The following is a 20243-nucleotide window of genomic DNA, read 5'->3' on the forward strand; positions in this document are numbered from 1 at the left end:
AAATGCTTCTTTCTCCTGTAATCAAGCTTCTTTCCCCTTCCCCTCCCCCTCCTGTGAGACTATATTGCTCTCTTGTCTGAAAGACAAGCATTACAAGACAAGTCTATGGAGGGGGGAAAGTGGGAGCTCCGCCCACCAGCTCTGGGAGAACTGCAAATTAGAGATGAAGCCTGCAGAGCAGGAATTTGCTGAACAATACCATATACAAGTTATATCATGGGCAAAAAAATGTGCTGCTGCTCCTATACACATACAGGGCAGCGCATCCTAAAAAGTCACCAAAAATGACAGGTTTGCTTTAAAGGGGGGCCTATTTCAGTGTTCCCCAACCAGGTTGCCTTCAGTTGTTCAAAGCTACAACTCCCAGCATGCACGGGCAGCCAAAGGCTCAGCCTATGGACAAGAGCGGTGCGGTTTCTATAAAGAGATGGCACTTTTTTTTCTAATACGTTGTTGACTTTATATTGCAAAATCCTATCCTTCCATAGGATAGGGGATAAGTGTCTGATCTCCTGCCGATGCCCCGGCTCCCCTCCCCTGCACAGGGCTGTGTCGACCACTGCATGATGCTGTATTCAACACGCCAACTCCATGCATCTCCATGGGAGAACCGGAGATACACAAGTGCAGCGCTTCGGCTCTCCTATAGAGATGCATGGAGGGGGTGTGTTGACCACCGCTTCGTGCAGTGGTGGACATAGCTGCGTGCATGAGTTGTGTCGACTACTGCAGGAGGTCATGGGGGCTACTCCTTTAGGGTGCGCTCCCACCTGGCGTATATGCAGCGTATTTCACGCTGTGCTCACTATACACACAGGACTTTCCGGCGGCAGCCCTATGTGTGTAGTGAGTTTTGGAGGCGGGGCCGCATGTCACAATCACGCCGGCACACGGCCCCGCCTCCAAAACTCACTGCACACATAGGGCTGCCGCCGGAAAGACCTGTGTGTATAGTGAGCGAGGAATAAGCAGCGTATTTCCTGCTGCTGCCGCAAATTTAGCACAACGTGAAATACGCTGCGTATACGCCAGGTAGGAAGGCACCCTTAAGGCGGTTACATACCCTCAATAGTTGCCAGTCTAACTTTTATTTAGCCGACTGCTCCCAATCACCCAATACACTTGAACACTTGGCCAAACTCAGTGAAGAGATGATTGGAAAGCTACAGCCGGGATCCTCTGATCTCTTTAGGAACAATAGGGTAAGACAATTGAAATCCAACAGGCCCTACCCTTCTCTCCTCTGACATCAACTGGGAGAATCGGGGGCTGCTCATACTTATAGGAGTTGTTTAATGTAGGGCAACACCATCTCACCGACAGTGACCTTGGTTATCATTACTGGTTCAGCTCCCAGTGATCATCTCTTACCACTGGTAAGTCATCTCCCCTGTAGAGGCCACTGCAGAAGAGATGTAGTATTAGGCTATGTTCACACTGTGGAAAATGTGTGAAACATTTTCATGTTCTGGCGGCGTTAGAAGTGCTCGGAAATGCGCCATCTCCATAGACGGCAATGCACTTCCAAGTGGAATGCGCAGAAACAATGAACCTGTCATCGGAATTTGGGAAATTTTGCCATGTACTCAGTGCAGTAGAATCACATTCGGCAGAATATTTCCATGGAATTCCACTGTGGGAACATGGTCTTACTGTACATGTTGGCCCTTCAGGATGGGCTGGGTCCTCTTAGTGGGAGCTGGACCACCTCTAGGACTGAAGATATGGTTTCCATATTGACACTACATATAGCAGCCTCCTATCTTGGATATAGCTGAATAAATCCATAAAAACCACATATCTTGGAAATTTGCCTATTCATGTTGGGTTTTAAAGTATGACTCCAACCTCAAAGTTGCAATGAACACTATTCTTATTGGAAATGTTTACAGCTAAAACACAGATACTGGGGTTTACATGGGTGTTCTAGAATACAGAGGAAGGCCCCATGGGTTAGGGCGGCTGACCATAGAAGCCCAGTGCCTGGGCTCATGTACCATTGGGTCCTTGATACTCCTTTTCTTGTGGCAGATTAGTAGTTCCGTGTCTTGTCCATCAGTTCGGTGTCTTAATTCAATGACTCGATTCAATGGAGAAGACTTCACAAAATAATCCAAGTTATGTACAGAAGATGGGCCCCACCTGCCCACCTGGCCCATGCCTTTGTGCTGTCTCAGTTGCACATGTAGGCTTGCGTCCTTTCGCTGCACGTATTACATGTGACGTGGCAGCACCAGTGAAATTTGCAGTGGCACTGCCACGTGTGTATATACTGGAAGGTCTTGTATCCCCGACCACAGCACAAGAGCTCACAGCTGTCAGACACAGAGGATGTGCGGTTGCAGAGGCGTCCATACGTCCCCATACTTCCTGTGGTATTGTCCCTCTCACAGAAGTTCGGAGAGTTGTCTATATACACCAGGTCTATCTCGGCCGGCTTGTTGTAGCTTTGAGGATTTTTAAGTTTTAGAAATGTAGGGAGTTGTTGACGTCTTCCCCTCATGGGTTCCACCATCACTGCTTCCTTGTACCTGTCCTTCAGCATGTAGCCCACCTCTCTGAAATGAGGCAACGTGACCCAACATGTCTTCACCGTACAGGAGCCGGAGACGCCATGACACTTACACTCCAGGCGAACGTTCTTCTCTAAGAGCTAGAGATGAGAAATAAGGGGACATTTCTAATTATTAAGAAATTGACACTGGGACTGAGAATATTAAAAGAATCTTATTGTGGACTAGTTAACAGCAGATAAGACCTTAAAGGGGTACTCAACTGCTCCAGCGTTCGGAACATTTAGTTCTGAACGCTGGGTTCGGGCTTCACGGCCGCGCCCTCTCCTGACGTCACACCACACCCCCTTAATGCAAGCCTATGGGAGGGGGCGTGGCGGCCGCCACGCCCCCTCCCATAGACTTGCATTGAGGGGGGCGTGGCGTGACATCACCAGCGGTGTAGTGACCTCCGAAGCCCGCACCCAGCATTCGGAGCTAAGTGTTCCGAATGCTGGGGCAGTGGAGTACTCCTTTAAAGGGGTAGTCCAGGAAACTAAAGGTGGATAGGACATAAGTGTCTGATCACGGTCTGGCCACTGGGACCCCTGTGATCTCCTCTACGGGGTCCAGTAACTCTCCTGCCCTCGAAGAGCTCCACCCCCACCTTCCCAGACGAGCAGGAGTGAAAGCTCATTCAGCCAATACCCGGCTAAGATGGAGTTCCGTCTCAGCCTGAGTGGTCCGTCACTCCCGCTCATCTCCGAGGGTGGGTGTTACCGGTCCCCTGAGGACTTTAGTGATGAGCTACAATCAGTGCGGGAATCGGGCAGAAAGTGTTTCATTTCCCTGCAGCGCCTCCACAGGAGAACAGCATTACGCAGTTTCCATTGAAATCAATGAACTGTGTAGAATAGATAATGCTTGAACGTGTTGGGTCCTCCAGAGTCAAAGATGCTCTTTGTAGCCACTTCATTCCAGGAAATTCCTCACCTAAAACCCTTTAAGGGATACCCATAATTCTAGAAAACTTTTGACATGTCGTAATGAAAACTTTGATCGGTGGGAGTCCAAATACAGAGACCCTCACCAGCTGCTAAAGAAAGGAGCAGAAGCACTCATAGACCTTCTATACATCCATACACCCTACCAGTGACTCTACAAGTATGGCCAATAAGAAACTAAGGGACACTGTCGTCTGCCCTTTGTTTAAGTGTCTGTGTGCTGAGACCCCCCTAAACAGAACTGCAGACATGTCACTGTTACGTCTCAAAAGTTTTTTTTTTTTTTTAAACAATGGGTATCATTTAAAGGGGTTATCCAGTGAAAGAAACAACCTGTGTATGGTGTAAAATGTATATTAAAGCAACTTACTAATATAATGTTATTAGCCATAGTGCACAGATATCCCTTATCAGTTGAGGTGTCTGGCATGTAGCTGTAACATCATTTCACACTCTCTGAAAGCAGAGAACCTGTCCCTGCACCCCCTTCCTCTTTTGTCTGCTCAGGACAAGACCATTGATGTGAAGAGGGGGAGCTCATATTACTGCTCACTAGATGTTAAAGGAAAACTGTCAGCAAAGTCAACCTCACTAACCAGTGGTACTGGCTGGTAGAATGCGTGACGCTGATTAAAATGAAGCCTATCATGCCTGGATCCGTCCCTGCGTTCACCCGTTATCTTGTTTTTTTCTAAATACGCTAATGAGGTAAGAAGCGCTTACAGATTGGGGGGGAGAGAGGCGGAGGGAGGGAATGAATATTCATTAGTCGGGGCAAGCGCTGACGTCACAGTGCCTGAGGCCGATAATGGAGATATCTGTGCACTGTGGCTAATAACATATTACTAAGTTTATTTATTATACTTTTTGACGCAGTACACAGGTTGTTTCTTTCGCCAGACAACCCCTATAAGGGTATGTTCACAAATGTGAATTTGGTGCAGATTTTGTCTTCCCTATTGAAGTTGTTTGGGAAAATCCGCAACTAATCAGCAGTAAATCTGTGACATGTGAACAGGTATATATTGGTAGAAACAGACATTACTATGTAACTTTTCAGTGGGAAAGGTTTGGGGCATTCTTGTAATGATGTTTAGAAATAACTATATTCTTTGTATAATAAAATGTATGGCCATTAGGAATTACATCTGATACATCTCATTTTACACTGGGTTAACATAGCCTTAAAGGGGTATTCCAGGATTTATTTCTTCAGCCTTTGAGCCCATGATGCCAAGTTATAATACAGTGTAATATCCTTGTTACGCCGAGCGCTCCGGGTCCCCGCTCCTCCCCGGAGCGCTCGCTACACTTCCCTCACTGCAGCGCCCCGGTCGGTTCCACGGACCCGGGGCGCTGCGTTACTACCTCCGGCCGGGATGCGATTCGCGATGCGGGTAGCGCCCGCTCGCGATGCGCACCCCGGCTCCCGTACCTTACTCGCTCCCCGTCAGTTCTGTCCCGGCGCGCGCGGCCCCGCTCCCTAGGGCGCGCGCGCGCCGGGTCTTTGCGATTTAAAGGGCCACTGCACCGCTGATTGGTGCAGTGGTTCCAATTAGTGTTTACACCTGTGCACTTCCCTATATCACCTCACTTCCCCTTCACTCCCTCGCCGGATCTTGTTGCCCTAGTGCCAGTGAAAGCGTTCCTTGTGTGTTCCTTGCCTGTGATTCCAGACCTTCTGCCGTTGCCCCTGACTACGATCCTTGCTGCCTGCCCCGACCTTCTGCTACGTCCGACCTTGCTTCTGTCTACTCCCTTGTACCGCGCCTATCTTCAGCAGCCAGAGAGGTTGAGCCGTTGCTAGGGGATACGACCTGGTCACTACCGCCGCAGCAAGACCATCCCGCTTTGCGGCGGGCTCTGGTGAAAACCAGTAGTGACTTAGAACCGATCCTCTAGCACGGTCCACGCCAATCCCTCTCTGGCACAGAGGATCCACTACCTGCCAGCCGGCATCGTGACAGTAGATCCGGCCATGGATCCCGCTGAAGTTCCTCTGCCAGTTGTCGCTGACCTCACCACGGTGGTCGCCCAGCAGTCACAACAGATTGCGCAACAAGGCCAACAGCTGTCTCAACTGACTGTTATGCTACAACAGTTACTACCACAGCTCCAGCAATCATCTCCTCCGCCAGCTCCTGTACCTCCTCCGCAGCGAGTGGCCGCTTCTGGAATACGACTATCCTTGCCGGATAAATTTGATGGGGACTCTAAGTTTTGCCGTGGCTTTCTTTCCCAATGTTCATTACACTTGGAGATGATGTCGGACCAGTTCCCCACTGAAAGGTCTAAGGTGGCTTTCGTAGTCAGCCTGCTGTCTGGAAAAGCCCTGGCTTGGGCCACACCGCTCTGGGACCGCAATGACCCCGTCACTGCCTCTGTACACTCCTTCTTCTCGGAAATTCGAAGTGTCTTTGAGGAACCTGCCCGAGCCTCTTCTGCTGAGACTGCCCTGTTGAACCTGGTCCAGGGTAATTCTTCCGTTGGCGAGTATGCCGTACAGTTCCGTACCCTGGCTTCAGAATTATCCTGGAATAATGAGGCACTCTGCGCGACCTTTAAAAAAGGCCTATCCAGCAACATTAAAGATGTTCTGGCCGCACGAGAAATCCCTGCTAACCTACATGAACTCATCCATCTTGCCACTCGCATTGACATGCGTTTTTCCGAACGGCGTCAGGAGCTCCGCCAGGATATGGACTCTGTTCGCACGAGGCGTTTCTTCTCCCCGGCTCCTCTCTCCTCTGGTCCCCTGCAATCTGTTCCTGTGCCTCCCGCCGTGGAGGCTATGCAGGTCGACCGGTCTCGCCTGACACCCCAAGAGAGGACACGACGCCGCATGGAGAATCTCTGCCTGTACTGTGCTAGTACCGAACACTTCCTGAAGGATTGTCCTATCCGTCCTCCCCGCCTGGAAAGACGTCCGCTGACTCCGCACAAAGGTGAGACAGTCCTTGATGTCTACTCTGCTTCTCCACGTCTTACTGTGCCTGTGCGGATGTCTGCCTCTGCCTTCTCCTTCTCTGCTGTGGCCTTCCTGGACTCTGGATCTGCAGGAAATTTCATCTTAGCCTCTCTCGTCAACAGGTTCAACATCCCGGTGACCAGTCTCGCCAGACCCCTCTACATCAATTGTGTAAACAATGAAAGATTGGACTGTACTATACGTTTCCGCACGGAGCCCCTTCTAATGTGCATCGGATCTCATCACGAGAGGATTGAACTGTTGGTCCTCCCCAATTGCACTTCTGAAATCCTTCTTGGACTTCCCTGGCTTCAACTCCATTCCCCAATCCTGGATTGGTCCACTGGGGAGATCAAGAGTTGGGGGCCCTCTTGTTCCAAGGACTGCTTAAAACCGGTTCCCAGTAAACCTTGCCGTGTCCCTGTGCTTCCTCATGTAACCGGTCTCCCTAAGGCCTATATGGACTTTGCGGACGTTTTTTGCAAAAAACAAGCTGAGACTCTACCTCCTCACAGGCCTTATGATTGTCCCATTGACCTCCTCCCGGGCACTACTCCACCCCGGGGCAGAATCTATCCTCTGTCCGTCCCAGAGACTCTTGCCATGTCTGAATACGTCCAAGAAAATTTAAAAAAGGGCTTTATCCGTAAATCCTCCTCTCCTGCCGGAGCCGGATTTTTCTTTGTGTCCAAAAAAGATGGCTCTCTACGTCCTTGCATTGACTACCGCGGTCTTAATAAAATCACGGTTAAGAACCGCTACCCCCTACCCCTCATCTCTGAACTCTTTGATCGTCTCCAAGGTGCCCATATTTTTACCAAACTGGACTTAAGAGGTGCTTATAATCTCATCCGCATCAGAGAGGGGGATGAATGGAAAACGGCATTTAACACCAGAGATGGACACTTTGAGTATCTGGTCATGCCCTTTGGTCTATGCAACGCCCCTGCCGTCTTCCAAGACTTTGTTAATGAAATTTTTCGTGATCTACTATACTCCTGTGTTGTTGTATATCTGGACGATATCCTGATTTTTTCTGCCAATCTTGAAGAACACCGCCAGCATGTCCGTATGGTTCTTCAGAGACTTCGTGATAATCAACTCTATGCCAAAATAGAGAAATGTCTGTTTGAATGCCAATCTCTTCCTTTTCTAGGATACTTGGTCTCTGGCCAGGGACTACAAATGGACCCAGATAAACTCTCTGCCGTCTTAGATTGGCCACGCCCCTCCGGACTCCGTGCCATCCAACGTTTTTTGGGGTTCGCCAATTATTACAGGCAATTTATTCCACATTTTTCTACCATTGTGGCTCCTATTGTGGCTTTAACAAAAAAAAATGCCGATCCCAAGTCTTGGCCTCCTCAAGCGGAAGACGCCTTTAAACGACTCAAGTCTGCCTTTTCTTCGGCTCCCGTGCTCTCCAGACCTGACCCATCTAAACCCTTCCTATTGGAGGTTGATGCCTCCTCAGTGGGAGCTGGAGCTGTCCTTCTACAAAAAAACTCTTCCGGGCATGCTGTTACTTGTGGTTTTTTTTCCAGGACCTTCTCTCCGGCGGAGAGGAACTACTCCATCGGGGATCGAGAGCTTCTAGCCATTAAATTAGCACTTGAGGAATGGAGGCATCTGCTGGAGGGATCAAGATTTCCAGTTATTATTTACACCGATCACAAGAACCTCTCCTACCTCCAGTCTGCCCAACGGCTGAATCCTCGTCAGGCCAGGTGGTCTCTGTTCTTTGCCCGATTTAATTTTGAAATTCACTTTCGGCCTGCTGATAAAAACATTAGGGCCGATGCTCTCTCTCGTTCCTCAGATGCCTCTGAAATTGAACTCTCTCCTCAACACATCATTCCTCCTGACTGCCTGATTTCCACTTCTCCAGCCTCCATCAGGCAAACTCCTCCAGGAAAGACCTTTGTTTCTCCACGCCAACGCCTTGGGATCCTCAAATGGGGTCACTCCTCCCATCTCGCAGGTCATGCGGGCATCAAGAAATCTGTGCAACTCATCTCTCGCTTCTATTGGTGGCCGACTCTAGAGACTGATGTGGTGGACTTTGTGCGAGCCTGCACTATCTGTGCCCGGGATAAGACTCCTCGCCAGAAGCCCGCTGGTTTTCTTCATCCTCTACCTGTCCCCGAACAACCTTGGTCTCTGATTGGTATGGATTTTATTACTGACTTACCCCCATCCCATGGCAACACTGTTATTTGGGTGGTCGTTGATCGATTCTCCAAAATGGCACATTTCATCCCTCTTCCTGGTCTTCCTTCAGCGCCTCAGTTGGCTAAACAATTTTTTGTACACATTTTTCGTCTTCACGGGTTGCCTACACAGATCGTCTCGGATAGAGGCGTCCAATTTGTGTCTAAATTCTGGAGGGCTCTCTGTAAACAACTCAAGATTAAATTAAATTTTTCTTCTGCATACCATCCTCAATCCAATGGACAAGTAGAGAGAATTAACCAGATCTTGGGTGACTATTTACGACATTTTGTTTCCTCCCGCCAGGATGACTGGGCAGATCTTCTACCTTGGGCCGAATTCTCGTATAATTTCAGAATCTCTGAATCTTCCTCCAAATCTCCGTTTTTCGTGGTGTACGGCCGTCACCCTCTTCCCCCCCTCCCTACCCCCTTGCCCTCTGGTCTGCCCGCTGTGGATGAAATTTCTCGTGATCTTTCCACCATATGGAAAGAGACCCAAAATTCTCTCTTACAGGCTTCTTCTCGCATGAAGAGATTCGCAGATAAGAAAAGAAGAGCTCCTCCCATTTTTTCCCCTGGAGACAAGGTATGGCTCTCCGCTAAATATGTCCGTTTCCGTGTCCCGAGCTATAAGTTGGGACCACGCTATCTTGGTCCTTTTAAAGTTTTGTGTCAAATTAATCCTGTCTCTTACAAACTTCTTCTTCCTCCTTCTCTTCGTATCCCTAATGCCTTTCACGTCTCTCTTCTTAAACCTCTCATCCTCAACCGTTTTTCTCCTAAATCTGTTCCTCCCACTCCTGTTTCCGGCTCCTCGGACATCTTCTCTGTCAAAGAGATTTTGGCCTCTAAAAAGGTCAGGGGAAGAACTTTTTTTTTAGTGGATTGGGAGGGTTGTGGTCCAGAAGAGAGGTCCTGGGAACCTGAGGACAATATCCTGGACAAAAGTCTGATCCTCAGGTTCTCAGGCCCCAAGAAGAGGGGGAGACCCAAGGGGGGGGGTACTGTTACGCCGAGCGCTCCGGGTCCCCGCTCCTCCCCGGAGCGCTCGCTACACTTCCCTCACTGCAGCGCCCCGGTCGGTTCCACGGACCCGGGGCGCTGCGTTACTACCTCCGGCCGGGATGCGATTCGCGATGCGGGTAGCGCCCGCTCGCGATGCGCACCCCGGCTCCCGTACCTTACTCGCTCCCCGTCAGTTCTGTCCCGGCGCGCGCGGCCCCGCTCCCTAGGGCGCGCGCGCGCCGGGTCTTTGCGATTTAAAGGGCCACTGCACCGCTGATTGGTGCAGTGGTTCCAATTAGTGTTTACACCTGTGCACTTCCCTATATCACCTCACTTCCCCTTCACTCCCTCGCCGGATCTTGTTGCCCTAGTGCCAGTGAAAGCGTTCCTTGTGTGTTCCTTGCCTGTGATTCCAGACCTTCTGCCGTTGCCCCTGACTACGATCCTTGCTGCCTGCCCCGACCTTCTGCTACGTCCGACCTTGCTTCTGTCTACTCCCTTGTACCGCGCCTATCTTCAGCAGCCAGAGAGGTTGAGCCGTTGCTAGGGGATACGACCTGGTCACTACCGCCGCAGCAAGACCATCCCGCTTTGCGGCGGGCTCTGGTGAAAACCAGTAGTGACTTAGAACCGATCCTCTAGCACGGTCCACGCCAATCCCTCTCTGGCACAGAGGATCCACTACCTGCCAGCCGGCATCGTGACAATCCTTCTATTACCTCCGTGCGCCGCTTTGTCCCTTTTTCATGCCCAGGACCCACACCCAGAAGTGCTGTAGTGCAAGTCTTTCTATTTTACTATTGTCTCCGACCTTACCCAGCATTCCATGTGGCCAGAGACAAGATGTCATAAGTCACAAGGTCTCCAGGGGGCGTGGCTATGCTGCAGTGGGTGGGTCCAGATAGCAGGATGAAAGGGATTTACTGAGGAAATGCTATACACCGACACACTTCAGAAAAGCCACGCCTCATGGAGACCATGTGACTTGTGACACATTGTCTCTGGCCTCGTGGAATGCTGGGAAAGAGACAACAGAACAAAATATTAAGACTTGCTCTAAAGCCCTTCCAGATGTGGGTCCTGAACATGAAAACGGGATAAAGCGGCGAGTCTCATAAATTGGTGGCAGCAGATGGGAAAAGCCCAAAAGATATTTGCATAGCGCAGTGGGCTCCAACTCTTGCAACACTACAACTGCCAGCATGCCTTGACTACTGCATTCCTATAGATGGTGCAGAGGTAGCAGTCTCCCTGATACCTCTTCCTCATAAGAAAACACCAGTATTATAAAAGGTGCACAGCATACAGTATTTGTATATATATATATATATATATATATATATATATACACTGTATGTATATTAGGGATTGACCGATTGGACGTTATCGGTATCGCCAATTACCTTGCCGATAATCTGATAATGCCCCGCACCGCCTCAGCCACAGACCGCCGCTGCCCCATTGCCTCCCCCATCCCCGGTTTTATAATTACCTGTTCCCGGGGTCCGCGCTACTTCTAGCTCCTGCGGCATCCTGCGTTACGCTGTGCGCTGCGCAATGACGAGTGACTTCCTCAACGCGACGTCACCGTCAGTGCGCACAGTGACAGCTCTGGACGCCGCTGGAGCCAGAAGTAGCGCAGACCCCGGGAACCGGTAATTATGAAACCGGGGATGGGGGGAGGCAATGGGGCAGCGGCGGTGGTTGGACTCAGGACCGGCAGGGGGAGAGAAGCGGGTGGTGGTGGTCTCTGGCCAGAGGACAGGCAGGGGGAGAGAAGCGGGTGGCGGCAGCGGCGGTCTCTGGCCCAGCAAAAGACGAAGAAGCGGTGTTGGCTGGGTGCTGAAATAGCCGATAACCTATACCGGTATATCGGTATAAGTTAGCCTTAAAATCCATAAATTATCGGTATCGGCCCTAAAAAAATCGATATAGATCGATCACTAATGTATATATATATATATATATACACACACACAATATACTGTCATTGGGGCCTCTGGCTGAAGACCAAATAGAGACCACCAGTGTAGAGCGACCCTAGATAAGAACGGTTTTGTTAGTAGAATATCTGCCCCTATCTGGGGGCCATAAAAAATGTTAACTCAGTTTTTTCTTATAATACCTTTCTCCCCACCATGTTATTGTGCAGGTTCATGAGGGTGCGGGCATTGCGCTTAACTTCCCTGGCGTCCAGGAAGTCTTTGGACAAGCGTATCCCGTGCTTCACGTCAGCAGAGCACCCTCCCCATCTCCATCCTTTATCGGGGTCTTGGTTTCCGTGCTTATCCCGATCGCAACCGCAGTAGGTCAGGTTGCCGTGGCTACAGGCGTTGGTGATGGCATGGGCAATGCCGGCAGAAAGGATGGCATAGTAAAAGGCTGTTTCCCGGCTGCCTGTCAATGCAAAATCAAGATTTTTTTGTTTGTTATTTAGCTATAACATATATGAAACCTGCAGGGTATGGGATATTGGGGTTAAAGGGGTTCTCCCCTGGAAAAATTTATTTTTTTAAATCAACTGGTGCCAGAAAGTTAAACAGATTCGTAAATGACTTCTATTTAAAAACCTTAATCCTTCCAGTACTTATCAGCTGCTGTATGTTCCAGAGGAAGTTCTTTTCTTTTTGAATTTCCTTTCTGTCTGACCACAGTGCTCTCTGCTGACACCTCTGTCCATTTTAGGAACTGTCCAGAGTAGGAGCAAATCCCCATAGCAAACCTATCTTGCTCTGGATAGTTCCTAAAATGGACAGAGGTGTCAGCAGAGAGCACTGTGGTCAGACTAGAAAGGGAAATTCTTAAAGAAAATAACTTCCTCTCTAGTATACAGCAGCTGATAAGTACTGGAAGGATTAAGATTTTTAAATAGAAGTATTTTACAAATCGGTTTAACTTTCTGGCACCAGTTGATTAAAAAAAAATGTTTTTCAGGGGAATACCCCTTTAAGTGAAGTCACGCAGTGGTTAGTGGTATTGCATTGAAACGCCGAAGTCCAGGGTTCAAATCAAACCAATGACAACTTCATGGAGTCTCCATGTTCTCATGGTATCTTTATGAGTTTCCTCCGAGTTACCCCTAAAACATACTAGTAGTTTCACTGCCTTTCTATGAAAACTGTCTACTATAGAAAAATGAAAACTAATGTAAACGGCAAAAATCCCTGTACTGCGCTACGGAATATGTAAGCGTTATATAAGCAGCATGAGATGGTGCATTCATTTACCTAGATATAGTGTATATACTGTATATAAAACCTGCAAGATATGGGATATTGGGGTTAGTGGTTTTGCATTGTAATGCCGGAGTCCTGGGTTCAAATCAAACCAATGGCAACTACCTTAACCCCTTAAGGACCAGGAGGTTTTCCGTTTTTACACTTGAATTTTTACCTCCATACCTTTAAAAAATTCCTAACTCTTTTAATTTTGCACCTAAAAATCCATATGATGGCTTATTTTTTGCGCCACCAATTCTACTTTGTAATGACATCAGTAAATTAAACCAAAAATCTACGATGAAACGGAGAAAACATCATTGTGCGACAAAATTGAAGAAAAAAACAAAATTTTGTAACTTTTGGGGGCTTCCGTTTCTACGTAGTAAATTTTTCGGTAAAAATGACACCTTATCTTTATTCTGTAGGTCCATACGGTTAAAATGATCCCCTACTTATATAGGTTTGATTTTGTCGTACTTCTGGAAAATATCATAACTACATGCAGGAAAATGTATATGTTTAAAATTGTCATCTTCTGACCCCTATAACTTTTTTATTTTTCTGCATACGGGCTCATTTTTTGCGCTGTGATCTGAAGTTTTTAGCGGTACCATTTTTTTTATTGATCAGACTTTTTGATCGCTTTTTATTCATTTTTCATGATATAAAAAGTGACCAAAAAAATGCTATTTTGGACTTTGTTTGTTTTTTTAAATGGAAAAAGGGGGGTGATTCAAACTTTTATTAGGGAAGGGGTTAAATGATCTTTATTAACTTTTTTTTCCACTTTTTTTTTTTTTGCAGTGTTATAGCTCCCATAGGGGCCTATAACACTGCACACACTGATCTTTTACATTGATCACTGGTTTCTCATAGGAAATCATTGATCGGCGATTCTGCCGCTTGACTGCTCATGTCTGGATCTCAGGCACTGAGCAGTCATTCGGCAATCGGACACAAGGAGGCAGGTAAGGACCCTTCCTCATGTCCTACAGCTGTTTCACCACGGCGATCCCGAACAGCCCACTGAGCTAGCCGGGGGTTGTTTAGTTTCACTTTAGACGTGGCAATCAACTTTGAACACCTAGTCTAAAGATGACGCGCGCTATTAGCCACGAGTCCTGGCCGTTGTTAGAGGCCAGGCCCGATCCAGGTGTTCTAGAATGGGAGTTGGTTAAAGGGGCACTCCGGTGGAAAACATTTTTTTTTTTTAAATCAACTGGTGCCAAAAAGTTAAACAGATTTGTAAATGACTTCTATTAAAAAATCTTTACCCTTCCAGTACTTTTTAGCAGCTGTATGCTACAGAGGAAATTCTTTTCTTTTTACATTTCTTTTTTGTCTTGTCCACAGTGCTCTCTACTGACACCTGGAACTGTCCAGAGCAGCATAGGTTTGCAATGGGGATTTTCTCCTACTCTGGACAGTTCCTGATACGAGCATCAGGTGTCAGCAGAGAGCACTGTGGGAAAGGCAAAAAAAAATTTCAACAAGAAAAGAATTTCCTCTGTAGCATACAGCTGCTAAAAAGTACTGGAAGGGTAAAGATTTTTTGATAGACGTCATTTACAAATCTGTTTAACTTTCTGGCACCAGTTGATTTAAAAAAAATAAAATAAAAATGTTTTCCACTGGAGAACCTATTTAAGTCTACACATTCTCGTGGTGTCTTTATGGGTATCGCGAATTTACCCCAAAAACATACTAGTAGTTCTACTGCCTTCCTATGAAAACTGTATACAGTATAATGTGTCTACCAAAGAAAAATTAAAACTGATGTGAATATGTAAGCGTGAATATTAAAACTGCGGAATATGTAAGCGTTATATAAGTAGCAAAAAATAAAAACTTTTTTTTTTTATCTAGAAATGTTGCATTAATATTATCTCAAGTGTAGTTGGGTTGCAGATATTAATTGAAGACAATTACTTTATTTTTCATGCCTGTGCAGGTGGAGCATCTTACTGAGATAACACTTATCAGAGATCGCAGCTGCCGGCAACATACATTTTATCAGGGGTAGAATTCTTCCTTGATGAAAGCTGAAACGCAATGTTATTAATAGAAAAATTATTCATTATTGTGTACGGGGAATTGTGTGCAATGAAGGTTGGGTATAGCATTTAAAGGGGGTTATCCACGAAAAACTTTTATATATATATATATATATATATATATATATATATATATATCTCAACTGGCTCCAGAAAGTTAAACAGATTTTTAAATGACTTCTATTAAAAAATCTTAATCATTTCAGTACTTATGAGCTGCTGGAGTTGAGTTGTTCTATTCTGTCTAAGTGCTCTCTGATGACACCTGTCTCGGGAACTGTCCAGAGTAGAAGCAAATCCCCATAGCAAACCTCTTCTACTCTGTGCAGTTCCCGAGACAAGCAGAGATGTCAGTAGAGAGCACTGTTGCCAGACAGAAAAGAACAACTCAACTTCAGCAGCTGATAATTATTGGAAGGATTAAGATTTTTTAATAGAAGTCATTTACAAATCTGTTTAACTTTCTGGAGCCAGTTGAGAGATATACATATACATATATATATATATATATATATATATATATATATTTCCTGGAATACACCTTTAAAGAAGCACTCCGGTAATAGCCTAATCCAGTGTTTCCTAACCAGATTGCCTCCAGCTGTTGCAAAACTAGAACTTCCAGCATGCCCGGACAGCCAACGGCTGTCCGTGCATGCTGGGAGTTCTAGTTTTGCAACAGCTGGAGGCACACTGGTTAGGGAAACACTGTCCTATAGAATTAAGTAATGAAGAATGATATAAAAGATAATACAACATCTGGAAAAGAAACCGCCATCTAATGCAAACACTGTATACACTGCATTCACTGGTGATTTACTGCGAGGAGACAAAGGAATTTGGAAACACGTTTCATCATTGTCTTGTTGTTACATCTGGACTGCGGGAGATAATAAACCAAAACGCGTTGCTGAATTTTTTCATTATCCCGTATCGTTGGGTGAGTATTTATGCTACGTGAATTACGAGAACAGGATGGGATTGTATACATTTCTCTTTATTATATATGTCCCAGGGAGGCTGCAATACAATCAGTGAACTAAGTTGCATAAAAGGGTTAATAACGAAGATTATCCAGTGAGTAAAATGCAGTAAAACAATTTATTGTATCATCTTAAGGAATACAGCATGCAGGAACATTAATGTCAATGCTTTCGTATCTTCCAGGATTCTAAGTCATGGCGTAACCATGACTAAGGATCCTGAAAGACCCAAAACACGTCGATGTTAATGTGCCTTAGCCATCACAACCGATCCTAGAGGAAGATAAACTAGTCAGTATTAATGTTCCTTTGTCATGACTAATGATCCTGACAGATCCAAAACTCATTGGGGTTAATGTTCTTTAGCCATGACTAAGGATCCTGGAAGATCCGAAACACGTCAGAATTAATATTCCTTAGTCATGACTAATGATCCTGACAGATCCAAAACTCATTGGGGTTAATGTTCTTTAGCCATGACTAAGGATCCTGGAAGATCTGAAACACGTCAGAATTAATATTCCTTAGTCATGACTAATGATCCTGACAGATCCAAAACTCATTGGGGTTAATGTTCTTTAGTCATGACTAAGGATCCTGGAAGATCTGAAACATGTCAGAATTAATATTCCTTAGTCATGACTAACGATCCTGACAGATCCAAAACTCATTGGGGTTAATGTTCTTTAGCGATGACTAAGGATCCTGGAAGATCCGAAACACGTCAGCATTAATGTTCCTTAGACATGACTAACGATCCTGACAGATCCAAAACTCATTGGGGTTAATGTTCTTTAGCCATGACTAAGGATCCTGGAAGATCTGAAACACGTCAGAATTAATATTCCTTAGTCATGACTAATGATCCTGACACATCCAAAACTCATTGGGGTTAATGTTCTTTAGCCATGACTAAGGATCCTGGAAGATCTGAAACATGTCAGAATTAATATTCCTTAGTCATGACTAACGATCCTGACAGATCCAAAACTCATTGGGGTTAATGTTCTTTAGCCATGACTAAGGATCCTCGAATATCCGAAACACGTCAGCATTAATGTTCCTTAGCAATGACTAAGGATCCAAGAAGATCCAAAATATTAACGCGGGTTAATATTCCTTAGCCAGGACTAAGAATCCTGGAGTATCCGAACGCGACAAAGTTTATGTTCCTTGGTCATGACTAAGTAACCTAGAAGATTCGAAACTCGTCAGTTTATGTTCCTTGGCCATGACTAAGGATCCTGAAAGATCTGAAACGCATCGACTTTAATGTTCCTACATGCTGTATCCTATGAGATGATTCAATAAAGCTTTACTGTTTTCTGCATTTTTCTCGCTGCATAATCTTTTTGGACTCTCAGCATGGCGCTGGTGGCCAATCCGTGCCCAGGTGCAGGTAGTGGAGGTAATAGCTGTCGACCTTATTGCATTCCGGTTTTACATAAGACCAATGTAGTACCCAGGCTCCACAATGTTCAGGTGTTCAGGATAAAAATGTGTTCAGAATTTAATTTAAAGGAAATCTGTCAGCTGTATATCATGCTCAGAGCTGCATTAAAGGGGAACTACGGTGGAAAACTTTATTTTTTTTATTTATTTTTTTAATCAACTGGTGCCAGAAAGTTAAACAGATTTGTATATTATTTCTATTAAAAAATCTGAATCCTTCCAGTACTTATTAGCTGCTGAATACTACAGAGAAAATTATTTTCTTTTTGGAACACAGAGCTCTCTGCTGACATCTCTGTTCATTTTAAGAACTGTCCAAAGCAGCATATGTTTGCTATGGGGATTTTCTGCTACTCTGGACAGTTCTTAAAATGGACATAGATGTCAGCAGAGAGCACTGTGTTCCAAAAAGACTAAAGAAGACAATCTGTTGTCCTTTGGCCAAGGAATTCCAGCCGTCAAAAATCTGTATATAGTCTGACCCTTGTATACGGCTGACGTCAGGCCCTTGTATTTCGGCTGACGTCAAGCCCTTGTATACGGCTGACGTCAGGCCCTTGTATACGGCTGACGTCAGGCCCTTGTATACGGCTGACGTCAGGCCCTTGTATACGGCTGACGTCAGGCCCTTGTATACGGCTGACGTCAGGCCCTTGTATACGGCTGACGTCAGGCCCTTGTATACGGCTGACGTCAGGCCCTTGTATACGGCTGACGTCAGGCCCTTGTATACGGCTGACGTCAGGCCCTTGTATACGGCTGACGTCAGGCCCTTGTATACTGCTGATGTCAGGCCCTTGTATACTGCTGATGTCAGGCCCTTGTATACGGCTGAAGTCAGGCCCTTGTATACGGCTGACGTCAGGCCCTTGTATACGGCTGACGTCAGGCCCTTGTATACGGCTGACGTCAGGCCCTTGTATACTGCTGATGTCAGGCCCTTGTATACGCTGATGTCAGGCCCTTGTATACGGCTGATGTCAGGCCCTTGTATACGGCTGATGTCAGGCCCTTGTATACGGCTGATGTCAGGCCCTTGTATACGGCTGATGTCAGGCCCTTGTATACTGCTGATGTCAGGCCCTTGTATACGGCTGATGTCAGGCCCTTGTATACGGCTAATGTCAGGCCCTTGTATACTGCTGATGTCAGGCCCTTGTATACTGCTGATGTCAGGCCCTTGTATACGGCTGATGTCAGGCCCTTGTATACGGCTTATGTCAGGCTTCTGTAACCATGTATTGTATAGGTCAGGCACCTCACACGTACCTACTTTTAGCTCCGGTCCAAAGAGACTTGGTTCCGCCAAGGAGCTGCAATTCCATCGGCCATGCTGGAACTGGTAACGGCACTCTTCGGTTCCTAGTCGTGCACCCGTACCTATGGCTACCATGACATCTGGACGAGCTTCACAAAAGTCCCTCTGTCTTGGTGAAAGGCCCGGCATTTTTCGGCAGATAATACTCGCCCCAAGAGCTAGCACAGAAGACACACCTCTGACAAAGATAAGACAAAAAAGAAATGATAGGAAATGGGTGGTATGCGGTCTGGTATTGCAACTCAGTCCCATTCACTTCAAAAGAGCTGAAAGGAGAATACAGCCTATGACAGTGGTCTCCAGACTGTGGACCTCCAGATGTTGCAAAACTACAACTCCCAGCATGGAGGGTGCACAAATTTTGTACTGCAGTTCCCAGCTGCGGGGTGCAGATCTTTAAGAAATGTGTGATGTGAAAGCCATGGGTGTGCTTGGTCAGACAGGAGGCTGCTGGCATAGCCCAGGGCTGTAAAGTCCTTGCACGACTTCTCCTCACAGGCTAAACTTGTCTTACCCCATAGAGCAGTGGTCTCCAAACTGTGGACCTTCAGATGTTGCAAAAGTATAACTCCCAGCATGCCCGGAAAGCCAACGGCAGTCTGGGCATGCTAGGAGTTGTACTTTTGCAACATCTGGAGGTCCCCAGTTTGGAGACCACTAGTATAGTGTGAGACCTGTCAGTCAAGGAAGGAGGAGCAGAGGAGAAGCACATCCTTGACTTTACATTAAAGGGGTATTCCAGCCTTTTACCTCCTTTATACTTTGGATAGGGGATAAGATGTATAAGGCCAGAATACCCCTTTAAGTTCCCTAGTCATCTTAAAAAATATATATATTTTTTTTGTTTGCAATAGCTGGAGGTCTACAGTTTGGAGACCACTGGCCAATGGTTAAAGGGGTACTCTGGTGGAAAACAATTTTTTTTAAATCAACTGGTACCAGAAAGTTAAACACTTCTAAACAATACTTCTATATAAAAATCTTAATCCTTTTCAGTACTTATCAGCTGCTGTATGCTCCACAGGAAGTTCTTTTTTTTTTTTTTTTTTTTTCTTTCCAATCTGACCACAGTGCTTTCTGCTGACACCTCTGTCCATGTCAGGAACTGTCCAGAGCAGGAGCAAATCCCCATAGCAAACCTCTCCTCCTCTGGACAGTTCCTGACACGGACAGAGGTGTCAGCAGAGAGCACTGTGGTCAGACAGGAAAGGACTACAACACTTCCTGTGGAGCATACAGCAGCTGATAAGTACTGGAAGGATTAAGATTTTTAAATAGAAGTCATTTACAAATCTGTTTAACTTTCTGGCACCAGTTGATTTAAAAATAAAAAACTGTTTTTCACGGGAGTACCCCTTTAAGAGTGCTGCAGTAACATACTGTATGTCCCATATCTAGGGAGGCTGGTCATGGAACCTTATATGAACATACAGTAGTTGCCCCATTGGTCCTAGCAATTTGGGAATAAAAATTCAAGTGTCTTATGAATAAAAGCCACTTTTTAGCTGCATTATAGGAAAATTATAAATTAAA

The 20243-nt window shown here is 46.2% G+C and overlaps 1 protein-coding gene across 6 annotated transcripts in view; it reads right to left on the reverse strand.

Annotated features, from left to right (window-relative positions):
• Positions 1-924: 924 nt before the first annotated feature.
• Positions 925-20243, reverse strand: part of LOC130290278 (protein Wnt-7a-like) — a 39047-nt gene continuing 19728 nt past the window's right edge. For 3 of the 6 annotated variants that reach the window (XM_056537686.1, XM_056537684.1, XM_056537685.1), the window contains 3 exons: positions 18662-18888; positions 11808-12079; positions 927-2653 (listed from right to left, as the gene is read on the reverse strand). In XM_056537686.1, the coding sequence (XP_056393661.1) occupies positions 2174-2653; positions 11808-12079; positions 18662-18888 (979 nt within the window). In that variant the 3' untranslated portion in view covers positions 927-2173. Of the gene's footprint in view, positions 2654-11807; positions 12080-18661; positions 18889-20243 lie in introns of all 6 variants that reach the window. The other 3 variants (XM_056537689.1, XM_056537688.1, XM_056537687.1) reach the window with 2 other exon arrangements.

This window comes from Hyla sarda, chromosome 9, assembly GCF_029499605.1.
Source record: "Hyla sarda isolate aHylSar1 chromosome 9, aHylSar1.hap1, whole genome shotgun sequence".
Lineage (NCBI taxonomy): Eukaryota > Metazoa > Chordata > Amphibia > Anura > Hylidae > Hyla > Hyla sarda.